General features: G+C 47.1%; 1 protein-coding gene across 1 annotated transcript in view; it reads left to right on the top strand.

Moving 5' to 3' along the window:
- The first annotated feature begins 2,136 nt into the window (after positions 1-2,136).
- cabp1a (calcium binding protein 1a) overlaps positions 2,137-18,589 on the top strand; it is a 38,451-nt gene continuing 21,998 nt past the window's right edge. The window contains exon 1 of the mRNA XM_017688992.2: positions 2,137-2,965. Coding sequence (XP_017544481.1) covers positions 2,414-2,965 — 552 coding nt within the window. The 5' untranslated portion in view covers positions 2,137-2,413. The remainder of the gene's footprint in view (positions 2,966-18,589) is intronic.

Genomic DNA, 18,589 nt, shown 5'->3' with positions numbered 1-18,589 from the left:
TAGCTCCTCACTGCCCCCAAGGGCCTGTTGCAATTTTTCCCTGAACTGCCTGCAACCATCCTCCTCCTTCAGCTTCCACCATCTAATCTTTGGCTCTGTCTTCACTCTCTTCCTCTTCTTTGTTTCTAATCTCATTCTACAGACAACCACCCTATGCTGCCTTGCTACACTTTCCCCTGGCACCACTTTACAATCTCCAGTCTCCTTTAGGTGGCATCTCCTGCTAAGGATATAATCCACCTGTGTGCACCTACCTCCACTCTTGTATGTCACCCTGTGTTCTTCCCTCTTCTGAAAATACGTGTTCACCACAGCCGTTTCCATTCGCTTTGCAAAATCTACAACCATCTGACCTTCCGCATTTCTGTCTTTCACACCATACATACCCAGCACCTCTTCATCCCCTCTGTTCCCTTCACCAACATGTCCATTGAAGTCTGCACCAATCACCAATCTCTCCTCTCTAGGGACACCATCTACCACTTCATCCATCTTACTCCAAAATTCCTCTTTCTCCTCTAACTGACAACCAACCTGTGGTGCATATGAACTGACCACATTCAAAATTACACCATCAACCTCCAACTTCAGGCTCATGATCCTGTCTGACACTCTCCATCCAGAACACTTTTCCCAAGCTGTTCCTTTAGGATTTTCCCTTCTCCATTTCTCCTCCTCTCTACACCATGATAGAACAGTTTGAATCCACCTCCAATGTTCCTGGCCTTGCTTCCTTTCCATCTGGTCTCCTGGACACACAGAATATCTACCTTCCTTCTCTCCATCATGTCTGCAAGCTCTCTGCCTTTACCAGTCATTGCCCTATGTTCAGAGTCTCTACTCTAACCTCCACACTCCTGCCTTTCCTTCTCTCTCGCTGCCGTCTAACCCGCCTTCCTCCTCTCCTCTTTGATGGTCTTCGACCTACAGTAGTCCAATTTCCACCGGCACCCTGCTGGTCAGCAGCACCGGAGGCGGTCGTTGTTAGCCCGGGCCTCGACCGATCCGGTATGGCGATCATATTTGTGATCCGCATGATAGTTTTGGCACAAGTTTTACGCCGGATGCCCTTCCTGACGCAACCCTCACCATTTATCCGGGCCTGGGACCAGCAGCAGGAGTACACAGAGTGCAGCCCTAATGGCTCGTTTGATTTGTTGTCTTTGTACTATTTTCAAATAAATACAGGGTTTAAATGATTTGCACATCATTGCGTTTTGTTTTTTATTGACATTTTTCACAGCGTCCCACCTTTTTTGGAAACAGGTTTGTACAATTTATATATATTCAGTTCATGATAATAATATTAATATTAGTGATAATGATAACAGCACTTTGAAAGTTTAAGTACGACAATAATAATAATAATAATAATAATAATAATAATAATGAAGATAATAATAATAATACACTATGTGATTTACCCATTTGTGTTCCGTAAAGAACCCTGTAAATCTGAGGTACAGAACCACAGTGTGTGCAAGGTTAGAACGCTCTGTTCTACTGTTTACTCAGTAATGTTCAAGTGAGGGTGGAACTTTCTAGACTTCCACATCACAGCCTGTCCTGCCTGTGACCTCGAAACATCAACTCCCCCATCCCTCTCTCCCTCTCTCTATCTCTGTCTCTCTCTCTCCCCCTGTCTCTCTCACTCCCTCCATCCTTCTCTCTCTCTCACTCCCTCCATCCCTCTCTCTCCCTGTCTCTCTCTCACTCCCTCCATCCTTCTCTCTCCCCCTGTCTCTCTCACTCCCTCCATCCTTCTCTCTTTTATTCCCTCAATCCTTCTCTCTCCCTCTGTCTCTCTCACTCCCTCCATCCTTCTCTCTCCCCATTTCTCTCACTCCCTCCATCCTTCTCTCTCTCTCACTCCCTCCATCCTTCTCTCTCCCCATCTCTCTCACTCCCTCCATCCTTCTCTCTCTCTCACTCCCTCCATCCTTCTCTCTCCCTCTGTCTCTCTCTCCCCCTATCTCTCTCTCATTGTCTCCCTTCCTTGCTGTTGCTCTCTCTCCTTCTCTCTCCCTCCCTCACCTCTTTCTACCTGCGCATCTTCCTCTCCCTCCCCTCTCCTCTCTCCCTCCTCTCTTCCCTCACTAGCCGTTTCTCTCCCTCCCTCTCTCTCCTCTGCTTCTCTCCATCTCCCTCCCTTCTCTCCTCTCTCTCTCCCTCCTTCCCTCCCTCTCTAGCACCGTTTCCCTCTCTCCCTCCCTTCATTTCTTTCTCTCTCCCTTCATTTCTCTCTCTTGCTCTCCCTGTACTAAGAGGATGTGGTGCTTCGTGGCTTGTCGTCAGCCGCAGCTGTAGCTCTCTCTCTCTCTCTCTCTCTCTCTCTCTCTCTCTCTATCCCTCTCTCTCTCTCATCATGCTCTCTCCCTCTGTAGCGGGTCGGTAGTGCTCTCCTCTCCGCGGTATGAGCCTCTCTCTCCCGCACGCGGACTCCACGGCCGCGCTGCTCGCGCCTCCCTCCGCGCCGAGCGGCGACGGAAGCGCGCGCAGGCCGCTCGTGCACCCGCTGCTGCTGGCGGCCAGGCGCGCGGGCAAGACCAAAGCACACGGGCAGCACGGACACGCGCACGGACACGCGCTCCCGTCCGGAAGCCACGAGGACATACCGGAGCGTCCGCGCGCGCGCGCGCACGAGCTCGACGACGCCGAGAAGGAGCGGAAAGCGTCCAGGCACCCTCATCATCATCACCACCACCAGCATCATCATCACCACCACCACCACCATCACCACCACCACCGCCGCGCCGCCGCACGCGACGATGACCTGCCCCCAGAGCCCCACCCCCGCGCGCCCGGCCGGACTCAGTCCTTCTCTGGCGGCTCCACGCGGGACCGGAAGCGGGACCTGCTGCCTACTTCGTCCTCCTCCTCTTCCTCACCGTCCAAGCGCTCCAGCACCGCGTCTTCGGACTGGGACCTGAACCTGCGGCCCATCCTCAGCTCCGTGTTCGGACAGGTAAGCCCACCTGCATGCTGCCTTTCTCAGAGTGTGCCCCCTGCGCTGACTCCTGCGCTGACCCCTGCTCTCCATCTAGTGCCTATTGCGGTCCTATACGCCATCGTCTTGCCCTTTTAGCTCATGTGCCCCGTACTTTCCCTCTGGATCCCTAAACTGCCCAGTACCCTCCCAAGCTACCCTCAGGGAACCCTAACTGCCCCATACTGTCCTAGTGACCCTCCTACTTTCCCTCTGGGGTCCACTTTGCCTGAATCAGACCCTACACTGATCTACGGACTTCTGTACTGCTTATTAGATCCTCTAACTGCCCCTAAACTCTCTCTCTCTGATGTCCCATAATGCCTTCTTATTGTTCTTTCAGCACCCATACTGCCCTATTGCCCCCAAAACTGCCACACTGTCCCTCAATCTACCCTAAGATTAAGATTATTAGTCCCACAAATGGGGAAATTTCACCTCTGCATTTCACCCATCCGTGAAGTGAAACACCACATAAACACTAGTGAGCACGCATACACACACACACACACACACACACACACACACAGACACACACACAGACACACACACACACACAGACACACACACACACACACACACACACACACACACACACACACACACACACAGACACAGACACCGACACCAGGGGGCAGTGAGCACACTTGCCCGGAGCGGTGGGCAGCCCTATCCGCAGCACCCGGGGGGCAGTTGGGGGTTAGGTGTCTTGCCCAAGGACACCTCAGTCATGGACTGTCGGCTCTGGGGATCGAACCGGCGACCTTCCGGTCACAGGGCTGGTTCCCTGACCTCCAGCCCACAACTGCCCCCACTATTACCTCCTATACTACTTTATTGCCCACATACATTCCCTCTTGAGCCCCAGACTGCCCCCTTCCAACACATATGAGTTTTTTGCTGCCCCATGAAACTCCAAGCTACCCTCAGGGACCCCTAACTGCCCCACACTGCCCTACTGTCCCTCATACGCTCCTCTTTGCCCTAATCCTGCTCTTTTACCTCATATACTACTCTATTGTCCCCGTACTTTTCCCCTGGAGCCCCAAACTGCCCCATATTGTCCTATTAGCCTCTTACTGCATTATGATATTACCTGATACTACCCTCTGGGACCCCTAACTGCCCCCATGCTGTCCTGCTGGGGCCACATTCAGGTTCAAGAGTGCAGTTTGGGATTCCATAGCACAGTATGAGGTTCCAGCTTACAGTATGAGGTTCCAGATGGCATTAGGGAGTTCCACAAGACAGTGTGATGTTCCAAAACACAATATGAGGTTCCAGATGGCGTTAGGGTGTTCCACACGACAGTGTGATGTTCCAAAACACAATATGAGGTTCCAGATGGCGTTAGGGTGTTCCACACGACAGTGTGATGTTCCAGCACACAGTATGAGGTTCCAGATGGCATTAGGGAGTTCCACAAGACAGTGTGATGTTCCAAAACACAATATGAGGTTCCAGATGGCGTTAGGGTGTTCCACACGACAGTGTGATGTTCCAAAACACAATATGAGGTTCCAGATGGCGTTAGGGTGTTCCACACGACAGTGTGATGTTCCAGCACACAGTATGAGGTTCCAGATGGCATTAGGATGTTCCACATGACAGTGTGATGTTCCACCACACAGTATGAGGTTCCAGATGGCATTAGGGTGTTCCACAAGACAGTGTGATGTTCCAAAACACAATATGAAGTTCCAGATGGCGTTAGGGTGTTCCACAAGACAGTGTGATGTTCCAAAACACAATATGAAGTTCCAGATGGCGTTAGGGTGTTCCACACGACAGTGTGATGTTCCAAAACACAATATGAGGTTCCAGATGGCGTTAGGGTGTTCCACAAGACAGTGTGATGTTCCAGCACACAGTATGAGGTTCCAGATGGCGTTAGGGTGTTCCACAAGACAGTGTGATGTTCCAGCACACAGTATGAGGTTCCAGATGGCATTAGGGTGTTCCACAAGACAGTGTGATGTTCCAAAACACAATATGAGGTTCCAGATGGCATTAGGGTGTTCCACAAGACAGTGTGATGTTCCAGCACACAGTATGAGGTTCCAGATGGCATTAGGATGTTCCACATGACAGTGTGATGTTCCACCACACAGTATGAGGTTCCAGATGGCGTTAGGGTGTTCCACATGACAGTATGATGTTCCACCACACAGTATGAGGTTCCAGATGGCATTAGGGTGTTCCACAAGACAGTGTGATGTTCCAGCACACAGTATGAGGTTCCAGATGGCATTAGGGTGTTCCACAAGACAGTATGATGTTCCAGCACACAGTATGAGGTTCCAGATGGCATTAGGGTGTTCCACATGACAGTATGATGTTCCACCACACAGTATGAGGTTCCAGATGGCATTAGGGTGTTCCACAAGACAGTGTGATGTTCCAGCATACAGTATGAGGTTCCAGATGGCATTAGGGTGTTCCACAAGACAGTGTGATGTTCCAGCATACAGTATGAGGTTCCAGATGGCGTTAGGGTGTTCCACATGACAGTGTGATGTTCCAGCATACAGTATGAGGTTCCAGATGGCATTAGGGTGTTCCACAAGACAGTGTGATGTTCCAGCATACAGTATGAGGTTCCAGATGGCGTTAGGGTATTCCACATGACAGTATGATGTTCCACCACACAGTATGAGGTTCCAGATGGCATTAGCGTGTTCCACAAGACAGGGTGATGTTCCAGCATACAGTATGAGGTTCCAGATGGCGTTAGGGTGTTCCACATGACAGTATGATGTTCCACCACACAGTATGAGGTTCTAGATGGCATTAGGGTGTTCCACATGACAGTGTGATGTTCCACCACACAGTATGAGGTTCCAGATGGCGTTAGGGTGTTCCACAAGACAGTTTGATGTTCCAAAACACACTATGAGGTTCCAGATGGCATTAGGGTGTTCCCCAATGAAGTATGAGGTTCCAGATGGCATTAGGATGTTCCACATGACAGTGTGATGTTCCACCACACAGTATGAGGTTCCAGATGGCGTTAGGATGTTTCACAAGACAGTATGATGTTCCAACACACAGTATGAGGTTCCAGATGGCGTTAGGGTGTTCCACAAGACAGTTTGATGTTCCAGCATACAGTATGAGGTTCCAGATGGCGTTAGGGTGTTCCACAAGACAGTATGATGTTCCACCACACAGTATGAGGTTCCAGATGGCATTAGGGTGTTCCACATGACAGTATGATGTTCCACCACACAGTATGAGGTTCCAGATGGCGTTAGGGTGTTCCACATGACAGTATGATGTTCCACCACACAGTATGAGGTTCCAGATGGCGTTAGGGTGTTCCACATGACAGTATGATGTGCTAGCTTACAGTATGGGGTTCCCTTGGGCCCCCGGATTGCCCTCATGAATCCTGTGGCAAAGGTGGTCAACAAGATGCCCTAACACTGACCACAGCTTTACTTCAATAACTAGCACATCCACATGGAAGCCAAACCTGCCTCCGTACTAGATAAATTAGCGTGGGTATGGTCCTGGATCCGATCAGTGAGAGTGGAACAGCGTACGTACCGCAGCGCTGGTGGAGAGCAGCTATTAATCAGGACAAACAGCAGGACTATTAAATTACATTAGGGCCTGCGAGGCTCCGTGTCTCAGTCTGCGCTGCCTGTGTTACGCGTTGTTTGTTTGCATCGATTTCTTTCGGCCTGGACGGCCTGGATGGCCTGGACGGCCTGGACGGTTGGGCGTCGGCTCACCTGGACCGAGGCAACTTTGAAAATGAAAGAATACGGAGCGATGAAAGAGGACGTGGACGGAGGTCTGCGCACGCCGGCTTCCGGAGAGCCGCTTTGTTGCCGAGGGTTGAGAGAGACGAGTGTTATCGGTCAGATTAGAGACGGGGCGCGGACCAGAAGGACGGTCTCGGGTTGTGAAGTGTAAATTTGAGCTAAGTGGATTTCATATGCAGCGATGTGTTTGATGGGGCTGAAGGCCGCCGCGATGTCTGATGCGCGAGCTTTGATTCTGTGCTTACAAAACAGTAACACAGTTTACAGGCACTTTATTTTTATCCCATGTGTGATTTAATAGAGACAGACTGCAGCGTGGTCACTACGCTCACACAAAAGACGGTTCCTCAAGGGTTCTTAAGGAAAGACGGTGGTTTTATTTAGAGCCATGAACACTCAAATAGCCATTTGGTGCAATGGCTCTTCAGATTGATGGAGAATGTATTCTGTATGGTTCTGTTTAGAACCTTTTTGAAAAGCTTGACATTGTAACAGCCGCACAATGAATGTTTCACCATGCAAGTTTACGCATACAAATGGTTCTTTGAGTGTTCTTGGTTCTCTATAAAACTGCTGTGCAATAAACTAATCTGATGCCTACAGATCAGCTCAAGAACAGCGTAGAGAGCTTCATGGAATGGGTTTCCATGGCCGAGCAGCTGCATCCAAGCCTTACGTCACCAAGCGCAGTGCAAAGCGTGGAATGCAGTGGTGTAAAGTGCCGCCACTGGACACTAGAGCAGTGGAGACGTGTTCTCTGGAGTGACCAATCACGCTTCTCCGTCTGGAAATCCGATGGACGAGTCTGGGTTTTGGCGGTTGCCAGGAGACGGTACTTGTCTGACTGCATTGTGCCGAGTGTAAAGTTTGGTGGAGGGGGGATCATGGTGTGGGGGTGTTTTTCAGGAGTTGGGCTCGGCCCCTTAGTTCCAGTGAAAGGAACTCTTAAAGCTTCAGCACCAAGAGATTTTGGACAATTTCCTGCTCCCAACTTTGTGGGAACAGTTTGGGGACGGCCCCTTCCTGTTCCAACATGACTGAGCACCAGTGCACAAAGCAGGTCCATAAAGACGTGGATGAGCCAGTTTGGTGTGGAAGAACTTGACTGGCCTGCACAGAGTCCTGACCTCAACCCCATAGAACACCTTTGGGATGAATTAGAGCGGAGACTGTGAGCCAGGCCTTCTCCTAACTCTTGTGGAAAACCTTCCCAGAACAGCTGAAGCTGTTATAGCTGCAAAGGGTGAGCCGACATCATATTAAACCCTATGGATTAAGAATGGGACGTCACTCAAGTTCATATGTGTGTGAAGCCAGACGACCGAATACTTTTGGAAATATAGCGTATATATAAATGTATAAAACTACAATAAAACCTCGTATCTCCAAAATGGTAACAGGAAAAGGAAAAAATATACTTTACTTTTAATGGAAGTCAATGGAACCAAAAAAATTTCCACGTCATTTTGGGCCGTTTCTTTTAGTCACTTGAAAGGTGAATAGCAGAAAACGCTGAAATAACTTCTAAGACTGAACTTTGGAGGTGTGGTTGTTTTCTTTATGAGTTCTTTAATGTATGAAGAGTTTCTCCATTGTGATAAACTTTCATAAATCATGGTTTTATTGTGCATTCCAGGTAATAGTAATCAAACTGCTGTTGGGTTGTTTTGATTAAGTAAAAATAACTGAACAAAATACAGATAACTTACAAAAATGAAACTTTATTTTTTTATTTATAATCTGTTTTTTTTATATTTTTTTTGGTCATTTCATGTTTCAGAGTTAAACATTTATTGGACACAAGTTTCTTTTAAGGTGAATATTTAACGTTTTTACCGTAAAGCAATCCGATCTCAACATTAGTCATCTATAACATCAGAGCTCAGAAAATCTGAGGGCTGAGTCTCAAACAGCTCACTACTCCCTATAGTCACTCTGTGAGTTAGGAAAATTTGTCTTTTCCATCCAGATATTGGTCTTAATGTCCCGTATGAATTGTGCTCACATGGCTGAATCCAGAGTGGTCCTTGGTGAGACTCACTGAGCTCTGGTTAGATGCTGTGGCTGCTATTTCAATTACATGTGTCAGGCTCCAGTCCTCGCAGGCCACAACACTGCAGACTTCAGCTCACTGCCTTATTCCACACACCTGATTCAGCTCATCGGCTGATTATCAAGGCCTTCAGGGACTAATTCAGAGCATTAGATGAGGGGACACGCTGATTTCTGGGGTAAAGCGTGAGCTTGCGATGCCTCGACGATGAACGACGACGGCTTTAGTGACTAACCGAGTTCAGGATGCGCCGTGTGTGACGGAGTTGAACGTCTTTCGCAGATGAACTCTTCAAAAATTCATATTTAATAAACTTAAAGGTGCAGTAGGCGATTTCAGTAAAGTACGTTTGTCAGATTTACTGCAGTCTGACAGGGGGTGCTCACGTTCATGCCCAGGACAGGGGGTGCTCACGTACATGCCAAGGACAGGGGGCGCTCACGTTCACGCCCAGGACAGGGGGCGCTCACGTTCACGCCCAGGACAGGGGGCGCTCACGTTCACGCCCGGGACAGAGGGCGTTCACGTTCATGCCCGGGACAGGGGGCGCTCACGTTCACGCCCGGGACAGGGGGCGCTCACGTTCACGCCCGGGACAGGGGGCGCTCACGTTCACGCCCGGGACAGAGGGCGCTCACGTTCACGCCCGGGACAGAGGGCGCTCACGTACATGCCAAGGACAGGGGGCGCTCACGTTCACGCCCAGGACAGGGGGCGCTCACGTTCACGCCCAGGACAGAGGGCGCTCACGTTCATGCCCGGGACAGGGGGCGCTCACGTTCACGCCCGGGACAGGGGGCGCTCACGTTCACGCCCGGGACAGGGGGCGCTCACGTTCACGCCCGGGACAGGGGGCGCTCACGTTCACGCCCGGGACAGGGGGCGCTCACGTTCACGCCCGGGACAGGGGGCGCTCACGTTCACGCCCGGGAGAGGGGGCGCTCACGTTCACGCCCGGGACAGGGGGCGCTCACGTTCACGCCCGGGACAGGGGCGCTCACGTTCATGCCCAGGACAGGGGCGAATGTAATTGCTGCACCATTTAAGGTGGAATGGAAACATTTATATAAGCTGTGGCTCCTTTAAAAAGCCTAACTGTTGCAGTGCTTAAGGTGGAACAGGAAAATTTCAGTAAGAAGCTGAGGTGTGGCAATGTGACTGCTGCACCATTGAAGGTGGAACGGGAAAACTCTAACATTGTTATTTGTCCGCACAATGTTTACGAAGTGCTTTATGCCACAAAGATGAAAAACGTGGTGGGCGGAGCTTCTGGAGGAGCAGTGAAGGGAGGGATGTGTTCTCCTGACTCGTTCACTGCACCTTTAATTTTCCTTGAAATGAAATGAATGAATAAAAAGTTTTGTTTCCGTTTCTTGGTGCACTAATCCACCTTCCCAGCTTGCAGCCTTCGGCTCATGTTTCTGCCGTCATGCCCTTAGCGGTGCACTGAGGGGCTCCGGGTTATTTTTGGTGAGAATTGACCTCGTCCTACATACGACATCACAAATACTGGGACACGGGCGATCCAGTGTCTCCTCTCCGTCCGTTCAGCCTCGAACCAGCGCGATTCCCCCGCACAGACGCAGCGAGAGCGGGAAGCAGCGGCTCTGCTGGGCCTCGTGTTGTTTTGCCTATCGCTCTCATTCACAACATGAATCACTGGGTCTGGCTCGGGGGACTCGGGCGGGTGTGTGTAAACACTTTACCAGAGACGCGCTTTAACAGGCGGCAGATCACGGCTATGACTCTCTCTCTCTCTCTCTCTGTCTCTCTCTCTCTCTCTCTGTCTCTCTCTCTCTCTCTCTGTCTCTCTCTCTCTCTCTCTGGTCTCTCTCTCTCTCTCTCTCTCTCTCTCTCTCTCTCTGTCTCTCTCTCTCTCTCTCTCTCTCTCTCTCTCTCTCTCTCTCTCTCTCTCTTTGTATCTCTCTCTCTCTCTCTCTCTCTGTCTCTCTCTGTCTCTCTTTCTCTCTCTCTCTCTCTCTCTGGTCTCTCTTTCTCTCTGGTCTCTCTCTCTGTCTCTCTCTCTCTCTCTCTCTCTCTGGTCTCTCTCTCTCTCTGGTCTCTCTCTCTCTCTCTCTCTCTCTCTCTCTCTCTCTCTCTCTCTCTGACTGATTTTAGAGGTCGCTCTGACCTTGCTTTGGACTTCTGGGAAACCGACAGGCAGCCTGGATGGGGGGGGTTAGTTGGGGGGTGCATTTTTGAGAAAAGGACATTCATCTCAGAGGAATGTGAAAAAAAAAACCATATGGTGAAGAACAAAGCGGACAGAGAGAGTGAAGAGAAAGATGAGAGGAGATATATCAGCCACCGACATAAATAAAAAAGTGTTTGTTTTTTTTTCCATTCAAGGACATTTTTGTCATTCTGGTGACGGAACAAAGGCATGTGCTCGGAAAACAGACGGGGAGAGAGAGAGAGAGACCAGAGAGAGAGAGACAGAGAGAGAGAGAAAAGCCAAAGAGATGTGAAGGGAAGAGAAAGAGATTATATATTATACACCTATATGTGTATAAATCTTCTTCTTCTTCTTCTTCTTCTTCTTTCGGCTGCTCCCTTTAGGGGTCGCCACAGCAGATCATCTGCCTCCATCTTGCCCTATCCACTGCCTCCTCTACTTTCACACCAACCATCTCCATGTCCACCTTCACTACATCCATAAACCTTCTCTGAGGTCTACCTCTTCTCCTTCTACCCGGCAGCTCCATCTCCAACATTCTTTGCCCAATATCTCCACTATTCCTCCTCAACACATGTCCAAACCATCTCAACCTGGCCTCTCTGGCTTTATCTCCAAACTGCTCCACCTTCACTGTCCCTCTGATCTGCTCATTTCTAATCTTGTCCAGCCTTGTCACTCCCAACGAAAATCTCAGCATCTTCATCTCCGCCACCTCCAGCTCAGCCTCCTGTCTTTCAGACAGAGCCACAGTCTCCAAACCGTACATCATAGCAGGACGCACTGCTGTCTTGTAAACCTTCCCTTTCACTCTTGCTGCTATCCTTCTGTCACACATCAGCCCTGACACCCGTCTCCACCCACTCCATCCTGCCTGCACCCTCTTCTTCACCTCTTTTCTACACTGTCCATTGCTCTGGATGGTTGACCCAAGATATTTGAAGTCATCCACCTTTACGACCTCTACTCCTTGCATCTTCATATATGTGTATCTGTAGCTCTGACAGTGAAATGTTTTCTGTTCTTGTCTGATTCAGGATTTCAGCTGCTCGTCAGTTTCAGGGGCTCATTTGTCGTATTTTTTAGTGAATAATGTGCCAAATGTTCTCAGTGGTGACCGGTCTGGACTGCAGGCAGGTCAGTTTAGCACCCGGACTCTTCTAATACGGAGCAATGCATTTGCAGTCCGAGTCTAAGTTGGTTTCCTCTGCACTCTTTAAAAGGAAGGTTGTTCAGTGGTCGTGTGTAGAACCATAAACACTCAAAGAACCAATTGTTTTTTTTGAGTCCTTATGGTTCTATATAGGGTGGCACGGTGGCCTGGTGGGTAGCGCTGTTGCCTCGCAGCAAGGAGGGCCTGGGTTTGAGTCCCCTGCCGGGTGACCAGGGTCCTCTCTGTGTGGAGTTTGCATGTTCTCCCCGTGTCTGTGTGGGTCTTCTCCAGGTTCTCCGGTTTTCCCCCCAGAGTCCGAAGACATGCAGTCAGGCCAATTAGGCATGCTAAAATTGCCCCTTGGTGTGTGAGTGGATGTGTCTGTCCAGGGTGTGTCCTGCCTTTCATCCGGTGACCACTGGGATGGGCTCTATACAGAGCGTGTGTGGTTCTATACAGAACCATCCTTCGTGCTCTTTAAGAGATGTTGTTCATGTATGAGGTTCTGTATAGCAATTGAAAGGTTCTGTTATGATGTCAAGCTTGCTACAATGGCAGAACCCTTTTTGATGCTATATAGAACCATAATCAACACACTCTCCATGAATCTGAAGAACAGTTTCACTATGCAAAGAACCGGTCAAGCATGAAAGTGGTGCATAGCCACTAATGCTGATGGCAGCGCGTTATACGTGTAGAAACTGTGATGCTGAGTAAAACTCAGATTATTATCTATTAGTTTTCTTCTTGGTTGCTTGGACACATTTCAAGACACTCTGCTCTCTAAAGCTCACACACAAGTTCTCAAACATCACACACGTTTAGCAGACTCTCCCATGTCGAGAGCAGAGTGAGCGCCTGGCCACCAAACTGTGAGCTCTCTGAAACATTCGCGACAGAATATCAAGCACAGCATGAATTTCCACAGCAGGTCAGGTTTTCACACTGCAGAGAGAAGCTGGGAGCGCAGCTGCCTCAGTGTTTGGACTAAAGGAAATGCAGACATGCAAACTGATGAAAATAAACTTCATGTAAATGTACTACATTATTTTGTACACTCACCGGCCACATCATTCGAACAAGAAGCTGGCAAATAAGAAGCTTCGTGTAAGAAGGTGCTGATGTTAATCTATTATGATTATCTACGCAGATTAATTAATGCTATAACTTACCGCTACAAAGCTTTAATCATGACTGTAAATAAATAAATACTACATAAAATTAAGACCCCTGAATAGACTATTAAATGAAATGAAATTAAATAAGCTTCATATAAAACCAGAGAAAGACAATCACATCAACAGGTTCTCTGGGCCGCATAAACATCACACAGACATGAGCGTGGATCACTGCGTTCCCTCCATTATATAATCCTATCCCACTTTCTGAGGGCAATATTCCTGAAGGAGTGGAATTGTGGACAGTTTCTTTCTTAAACTGCCACTCTGTAATGGTACTGAATGCAGTCCAGCAGAGATGTTGACCGCCCCAACATGGCATCCAGGGGGCATCCCGATCAGATGCCCGAACCACCTCAACTCAGGCTTTATGTTTACATGAGAAACAAAAACTGTGACACAAAATATACACACAATTTCAAGAGTACAGAAGACAAAAGAAAGAAATGTAGAACGTTGTTTGGATACAGATTGTACAGATGTTTATTTCTTTCTTTTTTTTTTTACAAACATCACACTGTAAGTTGTAAACAAAGAACACTACAAATTAAAAAGACAAGCTGGCAAAAAGAAGCCGACATGAGCTTCGCCGAGAGTTGAAATGCATGAAAACGGATGAGGAGGCTGCTCAGTTTTTGCTGGACAGTTGGGCAACATTAACCTACTTTTGCTGTTTCACAGAACCAACAAGTCAGTATTGTTTTATCTCATTTGCTATTGTTTGTAATGGTGAATCCCAACCATATTCAACACACTCTTCATGAGTCTAAAAAATCATTTCACCATGCAAAAAAACATTTAAGCATGAAATGGCACTCTATAGAACTCATATTTATAACCAGAACCATTCAATTAATTAAAGAACCCGTGAAGAACCATCTTTTTAAGAGTGTAGTCAACTTCAACCTGCGTTTACATGAGTGTGATGCTGAAAAAAACAGTGTTTGGATGTAAAAGTTGACGGATGTGAGCAGACAGCAAGAGGGTGGTGGATTGTGAAGTTCAGCTGCAGCCTGGAGAAAATGATGGATGGAAGGACAAGAGAGCTTAATGGAGGAAAGAGAGAGGGAGAGAATCCCCGCTCCACATTTTCTTCCTAAAGATGAATCATCTCTTTAGGGGGAGTGAGAGATTGATAAGGAAAGACAGACGAGTGCGTGTCTCTCCGTCTTTGTACATGTTAATCCCTTAAACTACAGACGTGTTATTTGTTTTAATGTTCTGTGGAGCTGAGATACACGTCATCTGTAGAACAGACTCGGTTTATATCACAATACCTACATTTAGAGTCGGTTATTCATTCAGTCTAATGAGAAACTGTAGAACGGACTCGGTTTATATCACAATACCTACATTTAGAGGCGGTTATTCATTCAGCCTAATGAGAAACTGTAGAACGGACTCGGTTTATATCACAATACCTACATTTAGAGTCGGTTATTCATTCAGTCTAATGAGAAACTGTAGAACGGACTCGGTTTATATCACAATACCTACATTTAGAGGCGGTTATTCATTCAGCCTAATGAGAAACTGTAGAACGGACTCGGTTTATATCACAATACCTACATTTAGAGGCGGTTATTCATTCAGCCTAATGAGAAACTGTAGAACGGACTCGGTTTATATCACAATACCTACATTTAGAGTCGGTTATTCATTCAGTCTAATGAGAAACTGTAGAACAGACTCGGTTTATATCACAATACCTACATTTAGAGTCGGTTATTCATTCAGTCTAATGAGAAACTGTAGAACGGACTCGGTTTATATCACAATACCTACATTTAGAGTCGGTTATTCATTCAGCCTAATGAGAAACTGTAGAACGGACTCGGTTTATATCACAATACCTACATTTAGAGTCGGTTATTCATTCAGTCTAATGAGAAACTGTAGAACGGACTCGGTTTATATCACAATACCTACATTTAGAGTCGGTTATTCATTCAGCCTAATGAGAAACTGTAGAACGGACTCGGTTTATATCACAATACCTACATTTAGAGCCGGTTATTCATTCAGCCTAATGAGAAACTGTAGAACGGACTCGGTTTATATCACAATACCTACATTTAGAGTCGGTTATTCATTCAGTCTAATGAGAAACTGTAGAACGGACTCGGTTTATATCACAATACCTACATTTAGAGCCGGTTATTCATTCAGTCTAATGAGAAACTGTAGAACAGACTCGGTTTATATCACAATACCTACATTTAGAGTCGGTTATTCATTCAGTCTAATGAGAAACTGTAGAACGGACTCGGTTTATATCACAATACCTACATTTAGAGTCGGTTATTCATTCAGTCTAATGAGAAACTGTAGAACGGACTCGGTTTATATCACAATACCTACATTTAGAGCCGGTTATTCATTCAGTCTAATGAGAAACTGTAGAACGGACTCGGTTTATATCACAATACCTACATTTAGAGTCGGTTATTCATTCAGCCTAATGAGAAACTGTAGAACGGACTCGGTTTATATCACAATACCTACATTTAGAGTCGGTTATTCATTCAGTCTAATGAGAAACTGTAGAACGGACTCGGTTTATATCACAATACCTACATTTAGAGTCGGTTATTCATTCAGTCTAATGAGAAACTGTAGAACGGACTCGGTTTATATCACAATACCTACATTTAGAGTCGGTTATTCATTCAGCCTAATGAGAAACTGTAGAACGGACTCGGTTTATATCACAATACCTACATTTAGAGCCGGTTATTCATTCAGTCTAATGAGAAACTGTAGAACGGACTCGGTTTATATCACAATACCTACATTTAGAGTCGGTTATTCATTCAGCCTAATGAGAAACTGTAGAACGGACTCGGTTTATATCACAATACCTACATTTAGAGTCGGTTATTCATTCAGTCTAATGAGAAACTGTAGAACGGACTCGGTTTATATCACAATACCTACATTTAGAGTCGGTTATTCATTCAGCCTAATGAGAAACTGTAGAACAGACTCGGTTTATATCACAATACCTACATTTAGAGCCGGTTATTCATTCAGTCTAATGAGAAACTGTCCATCTCTTCTTAATCTTTCCTCTAAAGGCTCTTCATAGAACCTGATCCTCATGTGTTTGATATCTAAAAGCTCCTTTATCTTCAACTGTACTTTCCAAACCCGCTGCAGCAGTTTCACACGAGTCTCCGATGTGGACTAAATGAAGAATGAAGGGTGTCCGGCGTGATGGTCAGATTTCCTGTGTGTCTGTCAGTCAGTTTCACACAGAATGTAGACGGACACACGAATCCAGCAGCTCCACGCTTTGAGAGGCAGATGACGTGTGTCTCAGCCCCTCTTCACAGGCTCATAACTCCGGGTGTGAGTCTCGTAGGATCTCGTGATGAGATGGAATGGAAAGGGTGGCTCTACGGATTCAGGAAGGGTTTGAACCGGATGCTTCCCTGATTTTTCAAACACTCTTTTTCACAAGTGAGTATCTACAAAATCCAGCCCAAAAAGGCAGCTCGAATTTAAACGCAGGAGCTGAAAATAACTCCTTATCTGTGTCAATTATTCCTGCAAATCTGAAATATGCATAGTGAGATTTGGATTAGGCAGGAGAGAGAGGGGGAGGGGGGTGCGGTATAACGCTTTGAATCAGGAGAGAGTTTAACGTTGTTAGCGGTGAGAATGCCTAACTGTGGCGCGATTGAGTGCAGTCGTGCGTGGTGATGATGAACCTCACGCTCAGTAATCTAGCGCTCCAATCGGGGTCCACGGGGAGTCGTTTACAAAAACAAACAACACCGCTCCTGTCCAGGGACTGCTGCATCATCAACCATCACCACAAAAGCTCTCACTCCAGCGTGGCTTCACCAGCAGTGAACGTGAATGTTGTTTAGGAAGCACTCCAGAGTTTTCCAGCCTAGTGTCTGCTTGCACATCGTTTGAATGACCTTTGCTCAGTAGAGAGCGTCCTCAGCATCGTCCTTAGCAGCCGCGCTGTGAGGAGCCTCCAAACCAAATGGTTCGGCCTACCGAGGAATCATAACGCCACAACTCCTGACCCCTGATCACCTGACCCTACAGGAAATATATGGACATGTATTTTTTTTAATTTATTTAAAATTCCTTTCAATTATAGATACAACCAAATATAAAGGTGCTGACTTCACATTAACCATGTACGTCTACAGTCAGACACTCACGCACAATGTACTTCACATAAACAAGATATCAGATCAGACCTGCATTTTCACAGAGCATCAATACCTACAACCCTCACGTCTGTCCTGTTGCAGGTTCATTTCACTGCTGTGGGAGCAAAATCTCATATGTCCAAAATAATAACTTTACAGGAGAAGGGAAAAGCCTAATTCACTTTTAATGTGAGTCAGTGTAAAGAGAGTTTTTCCCATGTCATTTTTGGGTCGTTTCTTCTGGTGCTTTGGTCCTGAAATCTACACGCAGTGTGAAGGGAAACGGGTACTTTCAAACCATATCGGAAACTGAAAAATGACAAAAATGAGATACGAGGTTTTGCCTCAACAGCAGCAATTTGCTATTAAAGCATTAAGCCATGAGAGGCCATGGGTTACTGCGATTGTATCACGGGGAAGGGTGTTGTTAGGCATGGCGCAGGTGTTGTTTTCTCGCAGTGGGGCTAAAACTCAGATCCCTGCTCCCTACATAGTGCACTACATAGGAGTTTAAATACTGACTCCTGCAGCCGAACAGATCGAAATATCGCTAAAAATGGTCCTTTGGGATTCAGACACATTGAGACTCAACAGGCAGTGCAGTATTCGACAGCGGAAGCTAGAATTTCTAAACTTAATGTTACACAGCTCACTATTTAACTAGGGAGCACAGAGCCGTTTGGGACTCAGCCTGCGATTTCTGACTGAAACACGGACATTTGAAGCACGTGAGACATTCAGATGACATCCTTTAGTCTTTTATACTGCCATTTTTCAGTGAATCATATCATAAGTGCTTTAATTCAAGCCTGTGATGTTAATGATGGAGCTGTTTATGTTCAGTTCCTTCCTCCTAATTAGAGCTCCTTAATGAGCAGCTCGTTGCTACGTCAGAGTAACGAGCTCCGCCCACTCGCTGCTCAGCCGGCAGTTCGTTGTCCAGCTCCACACGGACCGATTGACCGTTTGGGAATTTAGTGTCGTCCCGTCTTCAGAGTCGGACCAAATCGGCTGTCGGTCAGATGCGATCATAACAGTGTCCGTTTTCTGTTTGTGGCAAAGTAAGAAGTAAAAACGTTCAAATGTCCTGAGCATCTCCTG

This window comes from Pygocentrus nattereri, chromosome 29 (genome assembly GCF_015220715.1).
Source record: "Pygocentrus nattereri isolate fPygNat1 chromosome 29, fPygNat1.pri, whole genome shotgun sequence".
Classification (NCBI taxonomy): Eukaryota; Metazoa; Chordata; class Actinopteri; order Characiformes; family Serrasalmidae; genus Pygocentrus; species Pygocentrus nattereri.
Note: the sequence above shows the minus strand (reverse complement) of the source record. Positions and strands in the feature narration are given on the sequence as shown.